Genomic DNA, 21280 nt, shown 5'->3' with positions numbered 1-21280 from the left:
CTGATTGCCCCTACTAGGTAAGTCACAGCATTCCCATCCGATCACATTCGGGAATCCGATTGATTTCGGGAACCAGAAGGTTCGACCATATAACACCTGCTCTGGTCCGCTTGCACTGGCTGCCTGTATGTTTCCGAGCCCAATTCAAGGTGCTGGTTTTTGACCTATAAAGCCTTACATGGCTTGGGACCACAATACCTGATGGAACGCCTCTCCCGACATGAGATGTCACTACGTTCAACATCTAAGGTCCTCCTCCGGGTGCCTACTCTGAGAGAGGCTCGGAGTGTGGCAACGAGGGACAGGGCCTTTTCGGTGGTGGCCCCCAGACTATGGAATGATCTCCCTGACAAGGCTCGCCTGGTGCCAACGCTGCTATCTTTCCGGCACCAGGTTAAGACTTTCCTCTTTGCCCAGGCATATGGTGGCACATCTTAATTCACCCACATGTTTAGTTTTTTAACGGTTTTTAATGCTTTATGTCTGTATGTTCTGTGTTTTAGGATTTTAAATTTTGTATACTCGTTTTAATCTTAATTTTAGAATTTCTGTAAACCGCCCAGAGAGCCCTGGCTATGGGAGCGGTATATAAGTGCAATAAATAAAAATAAATAAATTCCTAGCCCGACCTTTTCCAGGCATCATGCTCACAGGGAATGGGCGACTTGTGGCCATTCAGATGCTTTGGCCTACAATTCTCACCATCCCTACCCAGCATAGCCAATGGTGGGGGGATGATAGGAGTTGTAGTCATCAACATCTGGAGAACCACAACTTGCATGCCCCTGCTTTACAACTGAGAGCCTGATGGTGGCTGTGGACAGAATTATGTTTACAGGAATTCTCATTGCATCCAATAATGTCTTCACAACAACCCCTCAAATAATCAGTGTTTCCATGTAGGGACAGATGAATGCATCTATTTTCAGTTCGTTTCACTTTAGTATGTATTCCCCCATAAGCCCATTCCATTCCATTTCTATATTAATCTGCAATAATAAGAAGATGCACAAAACTTGCATCTAAATACATGTTTTTAAACAGTTTGATCCCTTGGTTTGAGCTGAGAACTGTGTCTGAACATTCATGAAGCTCGTGAATAACTAAGTTACACATAGTAGGCAAGGAAGTGTCGATCGGGTCATTTTCTATGGGAAGTTCAAATTCTTCAAACATCCCTATCTTTGTGCGATCCTGGCAGGGTTAGAGGTCTTCCTCTAATCTTGCACTATGTCCAAGACAGTGGGCCCCTGATTCAAATCTCAGCTTAAGCGAACATTCACTAGGTGACTGTAGGAAAGATATAAGACGTAATCATACTGGCCTACCATGCAGTAAGGATTACAGAGCATTCCAAATAACCTGTGCTGTTAGAGAGTTCACCTGAAGAAACATGGAAGGGTTTTTTTTTTTTGAGTGATGGGTTGGATCTGTCAAACAGCCCCTTACCCTCTCCTCTTTCCCCAAGTTAGGTGGAGGGAGGACAAGAAGGCAGGAGGTGATGGAAGGCATGGTAGATACCAGGCCAAGCTGAAACTTGATTTGGGGCTGCCTTATTCAAGTTCACATTTTGAGCTACCTTCTCGCCTCACTCCAAATATATGTGAAGGGCTTTCAAATGTGAAATATCATTATTGGTGGCATGATTATATTTTGTGTTCACTACCTTTGAGTTAAGAACACAAATACTCCAGTGTTACAATGACTTCCTTGATAGCTTATGCATTCCTAAAGTATACACCACTTGAAAGCCGAAATGTAATTATAACAATAATCCTATTCTTGCAAGATACTCAATAGGGAGAAAAATTAATTACCATGGCTATTGCCTTATTAACAATTCATCAGAAAGGAAATTAAAACACACACCAATGTCGTTCAAAAGAAGAGGAAGGTGTTCTACATTCCAGTGAGCCAGTTCTACGTAGCCCAGTTTCATTAAATATTGTGTATTATTTTATTGTTTGCGACAAAATTCCTCTATCAAAGCTTGGGTTAACTGAAGATCAAACACAATTAAAAACCAGAAACACTGCAGGAGGTTCTCATCTTATTTTTTTTAAAAAATCAATGCCACATTCTAGCAGTTAAAGAATACCAACAACTGACAACAGTCTTTCTGTAGCCCATGGCAATTTTGAGCTTAAAAGAATTCCATATTTCACAGTCCCAAGGCAGTCCTAATTTTCCAGATGGAGCGCAATACTGATTACTTGCATTAATTAGATAATGATTAATCGGATAATATATGTGAAGTGCTTTGAACAAGAAAAGTAATTTCGACGTGCTAAGTATTGTTAATGCAGCTGGGGTTCATACACAACATGTGTGAGTGTTATGTGAATCATCTTTTTTTCCATTTTTTTTTTAAACGGACTGACTTGATCATTTTGCAAGCAGCCATCCATAAACCTCAAATTTACAAGAAATAAACATACCATGAGACTGTCCAAAGACTTTGTAGGCATTTCTCTCTCACACACAAATTCCTTAGTTCAATGGCAGGCACATTGTGATCCCTTAGGAAAACCAAGTGCTAAATCATTTTAAAGAGTTCACTCTTTCTACATTGTATTGATTTACTGTTTACATTCCTAATGTTTGAAATGAAAGCTGCAAAACGAACACCCCCGTGTTTTCTTGTTCTCTTCTGTCTTCATTATCCAGCGCCTATGGAAACCTCTGCAATTAGCAATGAGTTAAAATGGGAGGTGTGTTTTGCCAACAGTTTTGCTATCTCCACCACGACCACCATGGCAATTTTCCACACCTTTCTGTGAAAGGGTGCAAACTGTTCTCAGACTGTGTTTACCCTCCTTGGTGGTGGTGGGAGGTGGTGGAAGAACATGTCCATGTTATCAAGGCAACCAAGCCGACACTCCCTCTCACTGGAATGAGCATCCAAACGCACATCCCATTGAAATGAATACATGCAACTTTAATTCTCTGCACTGTATTCCTTTCAACGCAATGCACATTTCAAAGTACAGAAGCTGGTACTCAATATCTCCCCCGCTCCTTCTCCTTCTCCCTCCTAAGCAGGAGCAAATCGGGGGACAATGGCTCTGAACAGATTTAAAAAATGTCCAGAGTGTGAGAAGTTGGTTGTTGTTGTCTTTTTTAAAAAAGAATATATTCTGAGCAGACATGTATAGGAAAGCACTGTTCATGAAATACCTACACTAGTCATACGTGCTTTGCTAACCTTCCATCTAAGAATTTATTTTTAACATTTGTGAGAGTTTTACTAAGACAGAACTGAATTTGGACTCATCCACTCTTCTTCCGACCACAAATCTTGTTAATATGATCACAGTCCGGTTCGAACATGCACATTCTGAATATGCTCATACTTGTGTGTCATTTAGACAAGTGTAACATTTTAGATGTGTTTTCTTTAACGCATAATCCGAGAAGCTGTGTTGTTGCAACAAATATCTGTGATGTCTGATTTTCGATATAAATATTGGCATTTTGTCCGGTTCAAAAATTAAGGCCCACTGAGTTCAAAGGGACTTACTTCCCGTTACCACTGTATATAGGATTACAGCCTCAGGCTCCATTCACTGAGATTGTACTTGCAGTTAGCAAATTGCACATTTTCTGTGTGTGCTTTCTGTGCTCTGGGGGTGTTTTTGCATTGGGATCTGCATTTCCCTTTGTTTGGGATGTCTGAGAATTCCATTTGGAGAAAGAAAACCTGATGGATTTTTCTGGTTCGGCCCTACAGAATTTGTTGTGTTTCCCCCCACGGGCCTTGACTTATTTATTTATTTATTTATTTAGAATATTTATATACCGCTCCCCATTGAAAAATTTCGGAGCGGTCTACAAGGTAAAATGAAAATAAAAACACAATAAAACAGTTAAAACAAAATTTAAAAAGAAGCAAAAACAGAAATCCAAGGCTGCATGTTAAAGAAAGGCTTCTTGGAATAAAGATGTTTTCAGGAGGCGCCGAAAGGAGTACAAGGTTGGCGCCTGCCTGACCTCCAGAGGCAGGGAATTCCACAGGAGGGGCGCCACCACGCTGAAGGCTCTTCCCCTGGTGGATTCCAATCGGAGGATGGATCTAGGTGGAACCACCAGGAGCAGGCCCTCGGATGAAACTCAGTGACCGGGCAGGTTGGTAAGGGAGAAGACTTGATCTGCAGCAAGTGGAACACAGATTTTGTGTTTTGTTTCTTAATGGCAAAAAATTGTGTAATTGTTTTGGGAGGGGAGGGATCTTGAAATTTGTGCAAATGGTGTCACAATTTTTTTAAAATAAATTATTGACAATTTTGTGTAAATGGACATGCTCAGAAAATGTGGAAGTGGAGGATGAAATTGAGAAGTTCTTGGACAATTATGAAATACGGCTCTGCTGGGTTGAATAGAGTAATGTGTGCAGAGGATGAAACTGCTACAGATATCAACAAGAGAGGAGGAGGAGGAGGAGGAGGAGGAGGAGGAGGAGGAGGAGGAGGAGGAGGAGGAGGAGGATGGCTACATAGCGGTTACTTAGAAGTCCCACTGTGTTTGATGATGCTTACACTCCCACATACAGGTAAAAGCACATAGGATTGTAGACTTAGGGCTCATCTACACCAAGCTGAATATTCCACTACAAAAGCGGTATGTAAAAGGCAGGAGCCACACCAAGCAGGATATAGCAGTATGAAAGCAGTATATGGTATGTGTCAATGGGACCCAACAGTTGTCAGTGCACTTCAATACCGCTATAAAGCAGTGGTGTGGCTCCTGCCTTTTATATACCACTTTCATAGTGGAATATCTTGCTTGGTGTAGATGAGCCCATAGATTATTTAATGCAACAAACCCATTCAGAATGCTCAAAGATAATTTCAGCTTCTTCATATATTAATTAGCTATGTCTTCCACCCCGGTTAAACAATATCTATCTATCTATCTATCTATCTATCTATCTATCTATGTCTTAAATTATGTTACAGCTATAGAGAGTGAAGGGAATTTTCAATATTGTCTGAAGTAACCTATAACAGATAATTTGAAGTGCTTACCCAAAAGATGTCTTGGATCTCGTCTATATGTGCAACACAATGAAGTAAAAGAGTTTTGAGGTGGTAGAACGAATGGGACAATTTCAGTGGGAATCACATTTTTAATGCACCCAAATATATCGAATCTCCCCATGAGCAGAAAATTAGCACAGCAGGAAGAGAGGGTTAGCCTAGAATCTTTCTTTCTAATGTGCCAATTTTTTTTATTTGCAAGGAATCTTTTACATAGGAAAAGCATTAAAAATGACCTCTGTCCACCTGTAGACTCAATTGGTATAGTCCACCATGCCACCTTAGGAGTTTACTGTCCCATTCTGCTGCATCATGTGTAGAGAAGGCTGCATTGGTTGCACTGACATCAGCTGGACAAAAAACCTGATCCTTGGACCCACTGCTCTGAGGTGGTAGGATCAAACCTAAGGGCCAGTGAAATGCCTGTGCAATAACATAGATGTAGACATTGCTGCTCTTTTCAAGGAGTTTACATTAAAATTCATGCACAGTTTATCTGCATTACATGCATATTTGTATACAACTTTACCTAATACACACATTTTTGCAAGCAATTTCCCTTATATTATGCATTTTAAACATTATTCATACTAATATAGCACATTTGTTGGGACTTCTCCCTAACGTAGTTTCAACAGGCAGAAGAAATGCATTACAATGTCAACGGATAAGTTAAATCATTCTCTGTTTTTGGTGCAACTGAAATCATTGGGGCTGTTCAGACGACATGCTAAGCCATGGTTAGGCCGCTAACCCTTTTGCAGTAAATGGTTAGTGAGCATATTTAAACCATGGTTATATAGCCACCATGGTTAGGAATGGTTCACATGACATGCTAATTCATAATGTTTAGCTCAAAAAGCTTAACCACTGTGGCTTGTGTCGTCTGAACATGGGTCATTGTGAATTTTCTGGAGTGACTCCTCAATGTTATTCTCTCCTACAGAGAGAACAGCATTTTGCCCCCAATAAATGCCAGCCAATCCTTCTTCGACAACATCTCACTGTCCAGGGAATGATGCACTTACAGTTCCTGGCCGTGGGTATGGCACTCTCCCTTGGTATGGAACCCACTGATAGTTGGGACCATCTCTATGAGCATATGGACCAAGGAACACCCGCCTCACGTCAGTCATGCTGTACATACACACAGCTGATCCTTTGAAGATGTTGCTAATATTGGAAAAAGTAATAGGGGGAGAGAGAGAGAGAGAGAGAGAGAGAGAGAGAGAGAGAGAGAAGTCATTACATCTAAATTAGAGTGCTTTAGAAATACCAGCTTTTCACAACTTGTTTATGCTTTTTGAAAATGAAAAATCCAATCACCTTGATACAATTCCTTAACAAATTCAAAATAAAATTATTTAAATATGTGTCGTAATGTGTTCTCATCATCCATGTTTTAATTTCCATTTCCTTCCACTCCCCGTAACCTTTAGGTGTCTTTCCTTCTTGAGGTCCCCTTTCCACTTAGCTGGTGTGCTGCTGCTGCCGCCTCTGTGTTTGCTCCCAACACCACTCCAGTTTAAGTACAAAGACTTCTGCCTATGCGGATCAGCATGTTTACAAACTACACAAGTTATGGACCTCTGAAATGGATGGGAGTCACTTGTATGATTTGTAAATGCTCTCATAAACAAATTCTAAGCAAAGGTTCCACTTCTAGCACAAACTTGTCAATGAAAACAAGACATTTATGTTCGAGTTGTATCAGCCTCCATAAAGTTTCCTAAGGCCATTATAAAATATAAAACCAATGCTAGGAAAAGGGCTAAATGCAGAACAACACACACATTCTTTCAAACTGTGTGGCCGCAGGCTTCAGAGTGATGATGTACATTGCTCATAAGAAAACTCCAATTCATTAACCTCTCACATCGACTAGATTTTAGCAGTTCAAAGGTTAAGAAAATGCCTTCCTTTTTAAAGGACCATCTTAACAAAGAATGCTTTTTAAAACAGCCCACCCCCCACCCCCATAAGCTCCCATATAAGTAAAATGATACGTTCTGTACCTGGATGTTGTAAATACCCCATAGATTATTGGATTTTTAGGGTCTTTAGAGTTCATTAGAAACACATCCTCTGTCAAAAAGGAGAAAAAGAAAAGGAAAAAGTAGGGAGGGGAGAAAGGGATAAGAAGGGGGGGGGGACACACAGCTTAGTCAATTCAGTAATGAACATATGCAACTGGCCAGAGAATTATTTTGCGTTCACAAATGATTCAGCCACTTACGGAGTTCGTCAAAATGAGTATCGATGCCATTGGGCCCTGGCACAGAACACATCAGGCGGGCTTTGAGGAAGGTGGTCCACTTGTTAACAAGGCTTCGGTGGCCCCCAAAGTCATTCTGTAAAAGGAACAGTTCATGTCAGCACAGTAAAAGAGCCAGATTCTTTCAATATAGCGTGGGACATCTTGCTCCTGGCTTCCAGTGATCACGCTACAGATGTTAGGGAGGAGGAGAGAAAGCTTGAAATCATCTCCTGATTTCTTGATGGAGTAGGGGACTCAGGCACTGACTTTATACTGTTAGTTTTACCCTACCCAGTGCCTGTTTGGTGCATTCTCTTCCCCTCCTTATTGTTTTATTATGATTTTATTAGAATGTAAGCCTATGCTGCAGGGTTTTGCTATTTACTGTTTTACTCTGTACAGCACCATGTACATTGATGGTGCTATATAAATAAATAATAATAATAATAATATAAAGGCCTGTTGGTTGGACAAAGTACCCTGCTTGATATAGCTACTTGGGCACCAACATATTTCAGCTTATTTATTTTATTTTATTTATATTCTGCCCTTTCTCACAAAGAGCATAGGGTGGCTAACAAACCTATATAAAATACAGTACATCACGGAAACGACATTAAAATAATGACTCTAAAATCACAGATACATAATTAAATAAAACCAAACCATCAATCAAACAAAACACAAAAAGAGCACTTGCCTATAGTCCAAACACCTGCACAAAGAAATAGGCCTTTAACCGGCACCTAAATGGCAACAGCATGGGGAGCAGCGGAATCTCTACCAAAAGGATGTTCCACAGCTGGGGGGCTGCCATCAAAGAGGCCCTGTAATGCATGGTGGCCTCATTGTCCACATTCCCCAAGGGCACCACAAGCAAAGCCTCCCCAGCAGATCTTCAATCCCAGGATGGTCGGTACGGTGGAAGGTGGTCCTTCGAGTATTCTATCTGAGTCCTGAGCCATGGTCAACACACTTGAGTGCATTGTTTTATTTCCTAGAGGCTCATGGACTATGCCAAACAGCCTTCATTTTTAAAATGTATTTCCGCCCCCCATGGCAATCAGAGAGAGATCTGAGGGCATATGATGATGATGCATTGTTATAAGTAAAGAAGCCAGACTGCTGTACAAGTGCATAATAGGAGAACAGGGTGGACAAAAAATGTCCATAGATGCATTCAAAGATTAATTATGCTCTTGAAATGGTTTTGAGCTTGTTAGGGTCTTCTTGGAAGTACTACAGTGCAAAATATACAGTAAAATACAGCATCGATGGATCTTTTCTTCTTGACGTTCTCCTTATTAAAGCTACATTTCCAAATATTACATTATGGAAACTGCTATTCAATATGATGCTGTTGATTAAGCTGCCAGAGCTGATCCTCCAGCCTGGTGATTACTTGAGCAAAAGATTGCTCTGGAGCAGCGTTTCCCCACCTGCTGCCCTCTAGATGTATCGGACTGCAACTCCCATAATTCCATTGGTCATGCTGGCTGCGAATTCTGGTAATTGTATTACATCTGGAGGGCACCTGGTTGGGAAAGGCTGCTCTAAAGTCCCATGTAAGCTATCTGATGGTTGAAAATAGGCATTACATCAGAGCCAAAGTTACCATGGGTTCTTTACCAGCCACTAGATTCTTCACCAGTCTGTATACCGCTTAGGGATTGTTGTATTATTTTAAGTAGATACAGAATTATCATTTAATTAGTAAATAAGCTTTCCCTCCCCCAACCTGAGATGAGCCCCGGTTTGCAATTAATTTAACATGAAAAATATAGGTAGCAGTGTTGGCCAACTGGAAACCTCTCCTTCCATGTCTACAGTTGCGCAATATGTTTATTAAGACCCACTAAATTGTCACTACATCGGACATTTTCAGGCTCTCCAAAACACTTATTCAGGCTTGATGTTAAGCAACTGTTACCCGCCCCCCTACACATTTTGCTTAACATCCATCCTGAATAATAGCGTTGGAGACCTTTAAAGCTTGCTCACTATTTTGTGACACCTTAGTTGGTCTTAATTTACAGTATTACCCTACTGCGGCTTTTGGATTAATTTACAACATACAAAACAATGATTAGAACACTGCTTCAGCCAAGTGGTTCCAGACACAACAAAGCTGTAGTGACACTCTGAGTTCCCAATTCAAAGCGGACCGACATTGTTCTTAATGATCTTGCTCCAGACATGGCCATACTTAGCTGGGAATCAGAAGTGGCAGTATGTAATGTCACTGCATTTGTGACTCTTTGTGGAAAGCTGCTCTGGGGAGAAGAATTTGTGACTGGCTCCAGTCAATCAACCTTTTTGACAGCTAGTTCTGCTGCCACTTTCTTCAGATCTTTCCACTAACTAGGGAAGGTATATCTGAATCCAAAGACAATGAGAGCATTTCCAAAACAGCCCCGCTGCTCTATCAATGTGACATCTGTCTTCACCTCCAGCTTCCAAAAGGAAGAGCTGAATATAAGAATAAGAGGGGGAAGAGTATATACTTGCTATTTTTGCATGAATTTGTAATCATAGACTCAGTTCATCTCAGCGTATCTCAGGCTCATGTATTTCTTCCCCTTCTCTTATTTTGCCATGAGAGGAGGAGACTGAAAGATTCTGCTTCCATTTTGGAACAAACTTCAGATCCACATTATATCCAAACTTGTTATGGGGAACTGTGGTTTGTTCTAACCAAAGTTAGTTAAAACAACCCAGAACCAAACACTCTTAGGCTTGCCATAGCTCGTTCCCAATTACCTAAACTATGGACTTCAAATGCCACAGAATATCCAATATTTGGTCCCAATACATATATCAAATATGCTAGCAAAGTGTTGAGGAGATTATCACAAGCATATTCATTCCCACATCATTCAGTCACAATTTTTACCTTACAGATCTGCCCTATTCTGGCATGGGTGGCTTTTCCAGAATGCTCCCCATCAATTGCATTTTCACGGAAGAAAAAATAGATCTTGTCATCTTCTGGGTTGTCACTTTCTGGGATTAGATGAGAACTAATAAATCTAGGATCTGGGGGGGAAAAAAACCAGTGTGAATTATTGCGGAAGTGGAAGGCGAAATAACGAGACGAGACAACAATGTTAGATTTAAAATAGGGCCACATTTATTAAGTTGAGCATATTTATTTATTTATTACATTTATATACCGCCCAATAGCCGGAGCTCTCTGGGCAGTTCAAAAAAATTAAAAATAATCCATAATGGGTGATGGAGGCCTAAACAGGCATCCTAACTAGGCCACTTATAGGCCGTATAGGGATTTGACGAGCCCATCGTATCCAGATGGGTGGTGCATGTAAGCCACCACCAATCCCGATTCCCCTTTTGGGGTAGGGAGATCTTCCGATGTCACTCCCATTCATGTTGCAAAACTCTGAGTAAGTGAGTAAGGTTGGCCTCAAAGGTAACCCTTATCCCATCATTTGGTGTGGCAGGACTCCCAGACATGGGCCTCAGATATTACCAATCACCTCAATGGTGCCCCTAAATAGGGCTCACAAAATCCAACCTTGTTCCCGATGCCCGTACATGTGACCAAACAAAGCCAAATTAACTTAATTAATACTCCCCTGCTGTCTTACAGTGTGAAGGAGGCAAAAAAAATAACAACAACAACAACTCCCAATCATAAAGAGATTGAAAGTAAAAAATTCATACTTGGCCCCCCGAAGGGCAACCAGCAAACCCACACTGTCTACAGGGAGGGAGGGAGCCACGTTGAGAAGAGGAAGCCGGGGGGGAGGGCGATCTGCCTTATAAAGGATTGTCCACTCCGCCCGTGCCAGGCACAGCATGGAGGCAACCAATCGCCACGCCTCGCCTCGTTTGCCTGCCACCCACAACCACGTCACCATGCCCAGGCTGGGCCTGGCCTGGCTGTAATGGCCTTAGTATTGTTGGATAGATTACAGCAAAGGAAAAGTGGTTAATAGAGCTGATATAAAGAGCCTTTGCATAAGCTTAAAGTCATTTGTGTTGAGAATGTTCCTAACAGTGTTCAAAGCTCTTCTACCCCAAACGCTTTGGAGCTTTCTAGGGCTTGTACGTAGTTTCCTGAAGCCTAAATATCACTCTTTGGTGGTGTTTGCATAGATCTGTTTGAGCTGTAATTAGTGTCCATGACTTGGACCAAAAAAACAAAAGTGGCATTTTGTAGGGCACTTGAAGGAATATGATAAAGAACTGCTAACATTGTGAGTCAATTTATAAACCTTGTGGGGCAGGGGGAAAGCTTTTTTAAAATAAAAGAAAGGGGGAAAGAGTTTGATCTTCACTAATTGCTGACCCAATTCCAAATCTGAGTAGAGTTTGCCTGTGACTTAAGCAGTAAAGACACAGGTGCACAAGAAAAGTTCACAAGAAAACAAATTTTTACTAAGCCAAACATGTTCAAACGTAGCTTTTGCTGGGGGCTACTATGACTATAAACACCCTGGAACTTTATAACATACACAGACACACAGACAATTTTTGATCATGGAACTTACAAACAAAACTTGGGATGGTCTCATAATTTTTATTAACAAAACAAAAGAGACAGCCAAATTAGTTAGAGCCTTTCCCAACCTGGTGCCCACCAGATGTGTTGAACGGCAACTCCCACAATTCCTAGCCAAAATGGCTGGGCTAGCTGGGAATTATGGGAGATAGTCCAACACATTTGGAGGGCACCAGGTTGGAGAAGGATGGTTTAGAAGATACCAATTTAATCGTAAAACATACAGAAGAGAAGCAAACTGAGAAAAATCACTTAAGGCGCAATCCTCTGCATGTTAAAAACTCCTATAACTCCCAGCATGCCACAGAAAGCATGACTTCTGGGGCATGCTGGAAGTTGTAGGACTTCTTTCTGTCTAAACATGCATAGGATTGCACCTTTAGTTTACAAATCTATACCAGTGAACTCGGTTCTGAATAGATATGTTGAGGATTGCACTGTTAAGTAGGATGTGGTCCCTGGCTCCACCTTTCCTTGCAAGAGAAGTTGCACAAAACAGCTAATGGCTCCAGTTGGGAATGTGGGTCCATACCCATACTAAAAGACTCAACCAACAAATTCAGTGGCACCCAGGTGAGCGCTGCAGTGCACAACGACATTCCTTTTATATATGGATTTGCTTTGCTTGATTTTGAGTTGCTATTGAAATTGTACCTCAAGCCAAAATGGAAAAGAATTTGAGGGGGTGGAGGTGGATTCCTATTTAAGCAAAACTTCTCCGAAATTCTGAGGGAATCCAAAAAGAGTGTCAGTAAAATTTTAGGGTGACCATATGAAAAGGAGGACAGGGCTCCTGTAACTTTGACAGTTGCATAGAAAAGGGAATTTCAGCAGGTGTCATTTGTATGTATGGAGAACCTGGTGAAATTCCCTCTTCATCACCACAGTTAAAGCGGCAGGAGCTATACAAGAGTGACCAGATTTAAAAGACGGCAGGGCATCTGCAGCTTTAACTGTGGTGATGAAGAGGAAATTTCATCAAGTTCCCCATATATACAAATGATATCTGCTGAAATTCCCTTTTCAATACAACTGTTAAAGATACAGGAGCCCTGTCCTCCTTTTCATATGGTCACCCTAGTAAAATCAGCACCATGTACACTGATGGTGCTATATAAATAAATAATAATAATAATAATCAGCAGCAGACTTTGGAGGAATAGATAGGGGGAGTTCTACATTGGCATGTATGGATGCATATGAAAGGTGCACAAGTGTGCATTAGCGCAAATTCTTCCCCAAAGTGCTTCTTTACAGGTGATCACGTGATTTTGAATTGAATACTTCCCTTTTCAGCAAGTCTCCATTGTATTTAAGGAAACAGTGCCATCTACTGGCAGAATTATACACACTGGGGAAACCCATGATATCCTAGCAACCACTTTAAATACCGCATTATCTCCGGTCTTTTTTAAAAAGTAAGATTATGGCGGGATAGCGCAGGACACTTCATGGACATTAACAATGTCATGTAATGGACCTGCAAACTTCCTTGAGTGGTCAATCTCAAGCCTGCAATAAAATCACTCATCTAGAGAAGACTTTGGAAAAAGTCACTCTGCAGCAGAATCCACAGGTCAGGTTCATGGAAATCTGAACTCGTTTGAATTCACTGCAGATTTCTCTATCTTGGAATTTCTCCTAAAGTGAAATTCATATCAAATTTGAAGGTTCTTCCTCTGCTGAATGGTTTCAAGGGAAACCAAAAAGGTTTTGAGAAGGCTAGCTAAATTTCCCAAGCGGGCGGGAGTACATCCTTAGCTAGATCAGAGTGACCAAGCATTTCTTTAGGATGCTTTTTGAAACCGCTTTTGCTCTGCAACATTGCAATTTCTTACTGCGTGAGCTTTCAGATTGTTTAGCCACCTGGGCAAATCAATATATTTTAAATCAATAAAGGAATGTTTTCATGTCAGTTGGTTAGCCATCCGTGCTTTTGATCATTTTGTTTCTGTTCACTATAGCTTTCCAATTGCTTTGTATAGTACAAGAAATAAGTAAACAAAGCTGAAGGATAGGTCCACATACATGCGTTTATAAACACCCATGCATTGCATTGCATTGGAAGTAACTCAACAGTGCACACTAGTCCATTTTTATGATTGTGATGACTGTATTAGAATGAAGAGAACTGGGGGGAAAACTTCGAATACTCCAACCATTTCTTAAAGTTCTACCAATATTCTATGATTTTTTTCCACATTGCATTCGAGCAATAATATATGTCAAAATAATCACCCAAGAAAGGAAGCATTGATCTTCTTTTCAAAAGAAGTGATCCAGATATTTTAAGTTCAAATGAATGATATTTGGGGAAGTTTGGGCTTAATTTCATAAATATTATTTAAAGAGAGGTGAACATCTTAAACTGCCTTAGACTGCATCAGATCATTAGCTCATTTACAGTGCAATCCCATACATGTCTACGCAGAAGGAAACCCATTTGAGTACAATGGGGCTTACTCCTAGGGAAGTGTGTATAGGATGCAGCCTTAGCCTACTTTTATTATTATTATTATTATTATTATTATTATTATTATTTATTTATTTATTTATATAGCACCATCAGTGTACATGGTGCTGTACAGAGTAAAACAGTAAATAGCAAGACCCTGCCGCATAGGCTTACAATCTAATAAAATCATAGTAAAACAATAAGGAGGGGAAGAGAATGCAAACAGGTACAGGGTAGGGTAAGCAGGCACAGGGTAGGGTAAAACTAACAGTAGAAAGTAACAGTAGAAGTCTGCACAACATCAACCAATCAAAAGATGTTGTGCAGATATTTATCAATTTATTTATTCCTTATTTATTTAATTTATGTAGCACCTTTTTGACCAAAAAAGTGCTCAAGGCAGCTAACAATCAAATAACAAACCAAACTTTAATCAAAACATAACATCCCAAAACATTTTTTTAATTTCCCCCCTTTTTATTGTGTATATCAACAAAACAAAACAGAAAATACATCATGTAAAGAAAAAAACACATTACATATGTAGGAATACCATCATTTTTCATGTGTGCCATTCATTAAAAAAAGGAGTGGGGGAGAGTTATACATATATTTCAAGAAAAGCAGACCAGATATCAATGTATTTATCCACTCGCAAATTGATCCTAAATAACACCCATTCAAAAGTTGATAGTCTTATTAGGTCTTCAGCCCATTGCATTATGGGAGGTGAGCATTTGTTTTTCCAACGTGATAATGTAAGTTTTTTTACTGTCCTGAAGATCTATCTGCACTGACCATGTGTTAACTTCCATGAAGCTGGTCAGTAATTTTGAAGGACATGCACATTGTTTCATATTATTGTCTCAATACGAAGTTTAACCTTATTCTAACCTCTTCCCAAAAAGGGGTGATTATGGGACATTGCCAAAGCATATGAGCTAAGGAAGCATTAGATGTATTACATTTCCACAATTGTGTGATTTAGACAGACCCTTATTGAAAAGGCATTGTGGAGTCCAATAAACCCAAAACAATTATTTTTTTGTGCTGAATAAGACATAGCCTAAGGTCCATAGAAGCTTCAGTTATGGATGCCAGAACAACAGTCCATTGATTAGGCAAAATAGGACATTCCAATTCATTATTCAAATCCTGTCTTAAACTGTGAGTATCATATTTATTTACTGTTATATTGAGGTTGTGGATCGACGTGTCAGTTCAGCTGTTATAAGTGTTTCAAACAGTGCTGGAGGCTGTAGAGATGTAAAAGAAGCAGGACCAAAACTAGATTCCCGCAGGTGTTGCAATTGCAAGTAATCCCATTGAGCCATAGCAGGTAGATTATATATAACACACAAGTCTGAAAAAGACAAAACTCATCGTCCCAAAACATAACATAACAAAAGCTATTCCATCCTTCGCTCTTCAATGGATTTTTTTGATAAGAAAAAAAGATGGCAGAAGCAGTTTGGAAACACAGGAATGGTACAAATGGAAGATGTCTTCTGGATTCCCTATAAAAGTCCATGAGTGAAGCACAATACAAGTCCCATCTTGAAGCACCCAGTGTCTCTCCAAGGCCATAGCAAGACCTAAGGTTTATCCCTGGATCATCCAGGGGTCAAACCTGTTCATCTAGGTGACACACAGGGGATCCAGTGCTCAGGCAGGGGCGAACCCTGGATGATCCCAGGATAAACCTTAGGTCTAGCTGTGGCCCAAGTGTGACATTCTTTCCTGAAGGTGCCAGGGATTGACACTGGGATAGTCTCTGCGCAAAACACGTGCTCTGTCCTTGAGCTATTTCCAACAGATTGGTTAGGAAAACATGTCTGGAGAAACCCAATAAAGTTAAATATGGGTTTTAAAAGACGGGTGTGCAAAACACATTAGGCCCTTTGCCTCTTAATTCTGGAACAGTGAACTGGTAGCTATTGTGGCAGACCACTCATCTTGATTCACAGGATCTGGATTATGATACCAGTTCATGGGCACAGCTACACTGATACAGGTATTGGGATCCAACCCCAATCTGGCCATGAATCCAGGAGCAGCCAACTGTGCTAAGTAAGGTAGATAATATAACTTGCCCTTAAGATGAAACCCCAGACTTTTGTTCTTATTCTACCCCACCATTCAAGATGGTGGTCGATGCACTACATAAGAAATCACAGAGTTTCCAGAGTTTTATCTAGAAACTCTTTCCATAATGACTTGTCTGGTGTGGTCTTCCTGTATGTCTGCTAATTCAGAGTCCAAGTCTGGATCTACACTGGTGCTTTTTATCAATATTGTAGTGCAATGATAACTGTTGGGGCTCATTACACATTCCATATGCTGCTTTTTTAGCATTATTTCCCACTTTCTATTATCCCAAACACTGCAATAGATGTCATTGCGTGTGCTATAGGGTATAAACACACAGGAGAGATATAGCGTCACTATGGCAGGAATGTATTGATACGACTCAGGGTCTAGATTTGGCCAGTGATATACATTTATAACAAAAATAGCGGAGGTAGGTTATGTGGTTCAAGAACCCGCTTTGACCTTCAAATACCACATCAGTCTTCGTCAACAACATTACACCTTGGCACACCATGCCTCTTCCCATATGGTAACCTAACAATCAATTTGTAGCCGTTCCAAAAAGAAAGAAATGAAACGCAACGAAAAGGCTTTAGGATTAAAGAGTTTACAAAGACTTTACCCTTCCCATTCTCAACCAATCTGTGTTGAAGTGTGTTAAAAATAACAAACGTAAAAACGAAAAGCAGACTAAAACATGATTAAGCATGATCAAAGAAGAATAAAGCCATAATAGTAAACTTTCTCAGCATTAGCTGTGCCTCTGATCTCAATGCCAATTCTAAAAATAGAACTTGGTTTACAACAATCAAAGTAAAGAAAAGCATTTTTTTTAAAAAAAAAGAAAGTATAATGTATGCTTTTTTTTACAATCTCCTTTTCTCAATTCATGTAAAAGAAAAATATTTGTCATAAGTCAATCAGTACTCTGTATAAACTCCACATTGCGTGCCCCTCTTCCATTAATAGGTCTTCAAAATTTTCATTAGCACTCCACAATTAAGATGTCCTTGATCAAAGGCATGTAAGTGAAACAAGTGGCATACCTTAATGGAGTTGGCGTTAAGATTCATTATTTTCTTAATAGTAAAATGCTTTGTTTGTCTCAGCACTTCTAAACATTTCAAGCTCTGATATTTTTTTAAAAAATCAATATAGAATTCTTCCTTAAGAATTTATATTCAGTTACAGTGACTAAACAACAAAAGGAAAACCCATCGAAAAAAAATAAGATTTTGCTTCCAAATGAATTATATTGAGGCTGTATTTGTGAAATATACAATAAATGACACAGAAATTTGTCATTTGTTTGCAAAATATTCTGACAATACGAGGCAAACAGAATTAAGCAATACTACAAACGAGAAGGATCTTGGAATTGTTGTAGATCACAAGCTGAATATGAGCCAACAGTGCGATATGGCGGCAAGAAAGGCAAATGCTATTTTGGGCTGCATTAATAGAAGTATAGCTTCCAAATCACATGAGGTACTGGTTCCTCTCTATTCGGCCCTGGTTAGGCCTCATCTAGAGTATTGCGTCCAGTTCTGGGCTCCACAATTCAAGAAGGACGCAGACAAGCTGGAGCGTGTTCAGTGGAGGGCAACCAGGATGATCAGGGGTCTGGAAACAAAGCCCTATGAAGAGAGACTGAAAGAACTGGGCATGTTTAGCCTGGAGAAGAGAAGATTGACGGGGAGACATGATAGCACTCTTCAAATACTTAAAAGGTTGTCACACACAGGAGGGCCAGGATCTCTTCTCAATCCTCCCAGAGTGCAGGACACGGAATAACGGGCTCAAGTTAAAGGAAGCCAGCTTCCAGCTGGACATCAGGAAAAACTTCCTGACTGTTAGAGCAGTACAACAATGGAACCAGTGACCTAGGGAGGTTGTGGGCTCTCCCACACTGGAGGCATTCATGTGACAGCTAGACAACCATCTGTCAGGGATGCTTTAGGGTGGATTCCTGCATTGAGCAGGGGGTTGGACTCGATGGCCTTGGAGGCCCCTTCCAACTCTGCTATTCTATGATTCTATGATTCTAAGGGTCACCTCCCTCCCCAGAATGTCTACCAAGGGGCATCTCTTAAGGGAATAATTTGCTAAAAGGCAGAATTCCTGCATTGAGTTGGGGGGTGGGCTCGATGGCCTTATAGGCCCCTTCCAACTCTACTATTCTATGATTCTATGAATTCAGTCCCCCTTTACAGTCTGCTTGTTGCCAATGTGATAAATTCATTTAGATAATTCATTCAGAAAATCTGAACTTGAAACTCTAGCTAAATCTATTGATTGCTGAAGAACAAACCTGCTTTCAAATCATACAAGGCATAGTTCTAGTACTTCAGTAAGGTCAGTACCCAAACAAAGGCATAGCATACAATTCCGGACGATAACAGATGTAAGTTGATTTATGTTCCAAAAGATATTGATGTGTTGTAACTTTAACACTGACGGGTAATGTTTATTCCTCCACCCCCAGAAGTGAGCAATGGGCTAACGGTGATGTTACTTGCTGTGCTCTTTACATTAGAACATGGAGGGCAACTGGTGGACATCCAGATGTTGAATTAGAAATTGTGGCAGGTGGAAAATGGAAGAAAACTATATTTTTGATACTTGTCCTTTTGTTTCAGTCATTTTTTTTCTAATATAACTGCAGGCTAAGAGGACATACATTTTAGTGGTTTAGCTAAAATTACTTGCTAAGGCAATGTAAGGATCCCCCCGCCCCAAATGGTCATTATAGTAGGACTTCCCATGTGCTTCACTTTTCTTAGGTGGGGGTAGGAGATACTTCTTTGTCTGGAAAATTGACAAATGCAACACTTTATATTCAGAAAAGAAGAAAGAAAGAAGAAGAAAACTGTTGAGCTGTAGTATAATTATCGGTTCCCAAGGCCTTTGTTCTTAAGGAGACGACAATAGTTTTGATTCTCTGTAATGACTAATTATATGATGAAGAAAAAATGAACACAGAAGTTCAGTGAAATTATACTGTAATTCACCAAGTAAATTAGGTTTCTCACAAAACATTCCATATCAGCTGCATAGCTTGTTTAATTTTAAGAAGGTAATTATCTCTGCTGCTAACCAAGTTTGGATGAGATAACACACTTAAAAAATAATAATCTGAATTTACACACTTACATTTAAGTGATCTGATCTCAAATAAATGATGCACAGTTCCTCCTCATGACCAGGTCACACATGCAAGTCCACATAACTATGAGATAATGTGTTGTATGTGTAAACTGGCTGTTCCAGATCAGTCACCACAGGAAGAGCTTTCACATTATCTGATGGTGACTCAAACAATATTTTTCAATGGATTCAATTCCCAGACGTAGTTGCATCATCAGTTCTTGAACTTGTATGTCTGAAACAGTCCCAGCATTGGCTTCAGATCTTTGGGACGGGTGGGTAAGATGCCCTCAATGGAGGCCCACTCCCTGAGTGTGTCTGTGTCCTTGTCACAGTCACCATTTCCCATTTCCTTTCCATCCCCCATTACTGCCCAGAAGAAGAGGGCAAAGGCAAGAACCAGCTACTGTTCTTTCACCTTTTTCTTGTGGCTGCTTGATTGGAAAGGGCAGGTGAACAGGTAACAGCAATTAGGAGAATGAGGGTGCTCTGGAGCTCATCTGTGGTCTTGCCAGGTTCTCTAGGATGCCAACCTCTGATGCTATTCCTAGGCAGACCTACAGGTGGGTTTGGGTCCCGTCCCCCCCATGCATGGGGCTCTCCATCAAGCAGAAAAATGCAAGAACAATGTGAAATACTGTAAGTTTCCTTACCTGTACTAGAGAGAGATGGAATTGGGGACAGATGCATCCAATTCTGGAAACATCCATGGTATTGGAATCTCCAGCCATAAATCCACTGACAACAAAGGGGCTCTAATGAAAGAACTTACAAATGATCTTCAGAGCTCTTCCTATCATGAATCATTTGAATGAGGGACAATTTCTCAGCATTTCCAAAACAGTAGACTTTGGATCCCACTTTCACCAAAGAGAAGCTCTGAACGCTGTTGTTAAATTGGATATGAGATACTATGTGATGAACAACACATTGGATTCTCATGTGATTTCCAACAAAGAACCAACTTCCATGTTCACAATTTGTCTTGAAGAAAACAAACATGATACATCTCCAAACCTGCCTTAACTCATTTACCTGAAACTCATGATCTTCTCCATTTTCCATTTATCCTCACCTCTCAAATCCCTCTCTTCATTTAGAGTGGCATTTTAAACATTGATTGGTTTCTTCTAGGGCTGTGCTCTGCTCCATTTTGGGTTGTAGAAGCGGGAGTGGAGTGGCCCGATTCGGCTCCGCCAAAGGCGGAGCTGAATCGGGTCAGGGGAGCTGCGGATCAAGGCGAAGCGTTTCACCTCCATCCGGAGCTCTGGACACAGGTAAGTGGGGGGAGGGGGCTTACCTGGCTTTGCTGCCATCGCAGTCTGTGCAGCAACGGCAGTGGAGCCAGGTAAGGGGTGAGGGGAGGGGGGCTTACCTGTGTCCGTCACAGTCTGGGGCCGGCTTCAACTGAGGCTTTAGCTTCAGTTGAAGCTGGTGCCAGACTGCGATGGGGGCAGGTAAATGTGTGTGGGAGGGCTTATCTGGCTCCACCACCGCAGTATGTGCGGCGATGGTCACAGAGCCAGGTAAGGTGGCAGGGGAAGAGGGGCTTATTTGGCCCCCATTTTGTCCCCCCTTCCCCACTTACCTGCCTTCGCCATCCGCTGCGGAGGCAAGTAAGTAGGGAAGGGGCAAAATCTCAATCCGCCCCTCCAGATCTCGCTCCACTCCATGGAGTGGGGAAGGGTCGGATCGACCCAAAGCAGTTTGGACCAAATCCGGAAGTTCCGGATTAGGCCACAAAGTGTTTCAGGGGGTCCATGCACAGC

The 21280-nt window shown here is 40.9% G+C and overlaps 1 protein-coding gene across 1 annotated transcript in view; it reads right to left on the bottom strand.

Moving 5' to 3' along the window:
* Positions 1-21280, bottom strand: part of SEMA3A (semaphorin 3A) — a 253399-nt gene that overhangs the window by 39035 nt on the left and 193084 nt on the right. The window contains exons 7-10 of the mRNA XM_063134309.1: positions 10187-10329; positions 7273-7387; positions 7052-7121; positions 6065-6209 (exon numbers count right to left, since the gene is read on the bottom strand). Coding sequence (XP_062990379.1) covers positions 6065-6209; positions 7052-7121; positions 7273-7387; positions 10187-10329 — 473 coding nt within the window. The remainder of the gene's footprint in view (positions 1-6064; positions 6210-7051; positions 7122-7272; positions 7388-10186; positions 10330-21280) is intronic.

Source organism: Elgaria multicarinata, chromosome 9 (assembly GCF_023053635.1).
Source record: "Elgaria multicarinata webbii isolate HBS135686 ecotype San Diego chromosome 9, rElgMul1.1.pri, whole genome shotgun sequence".
NCBI classification, from domain to species: Eukaryota; Metazoa; Chordata; class Lepidosauria; order Squamata; family Anguidae; genus Elgaria; species Elgaria multicarinata.
Note: the sequence above shows the minus strand (reverse complement) of the source record. Positions and strands in the feature narration are given on the sequence as shown.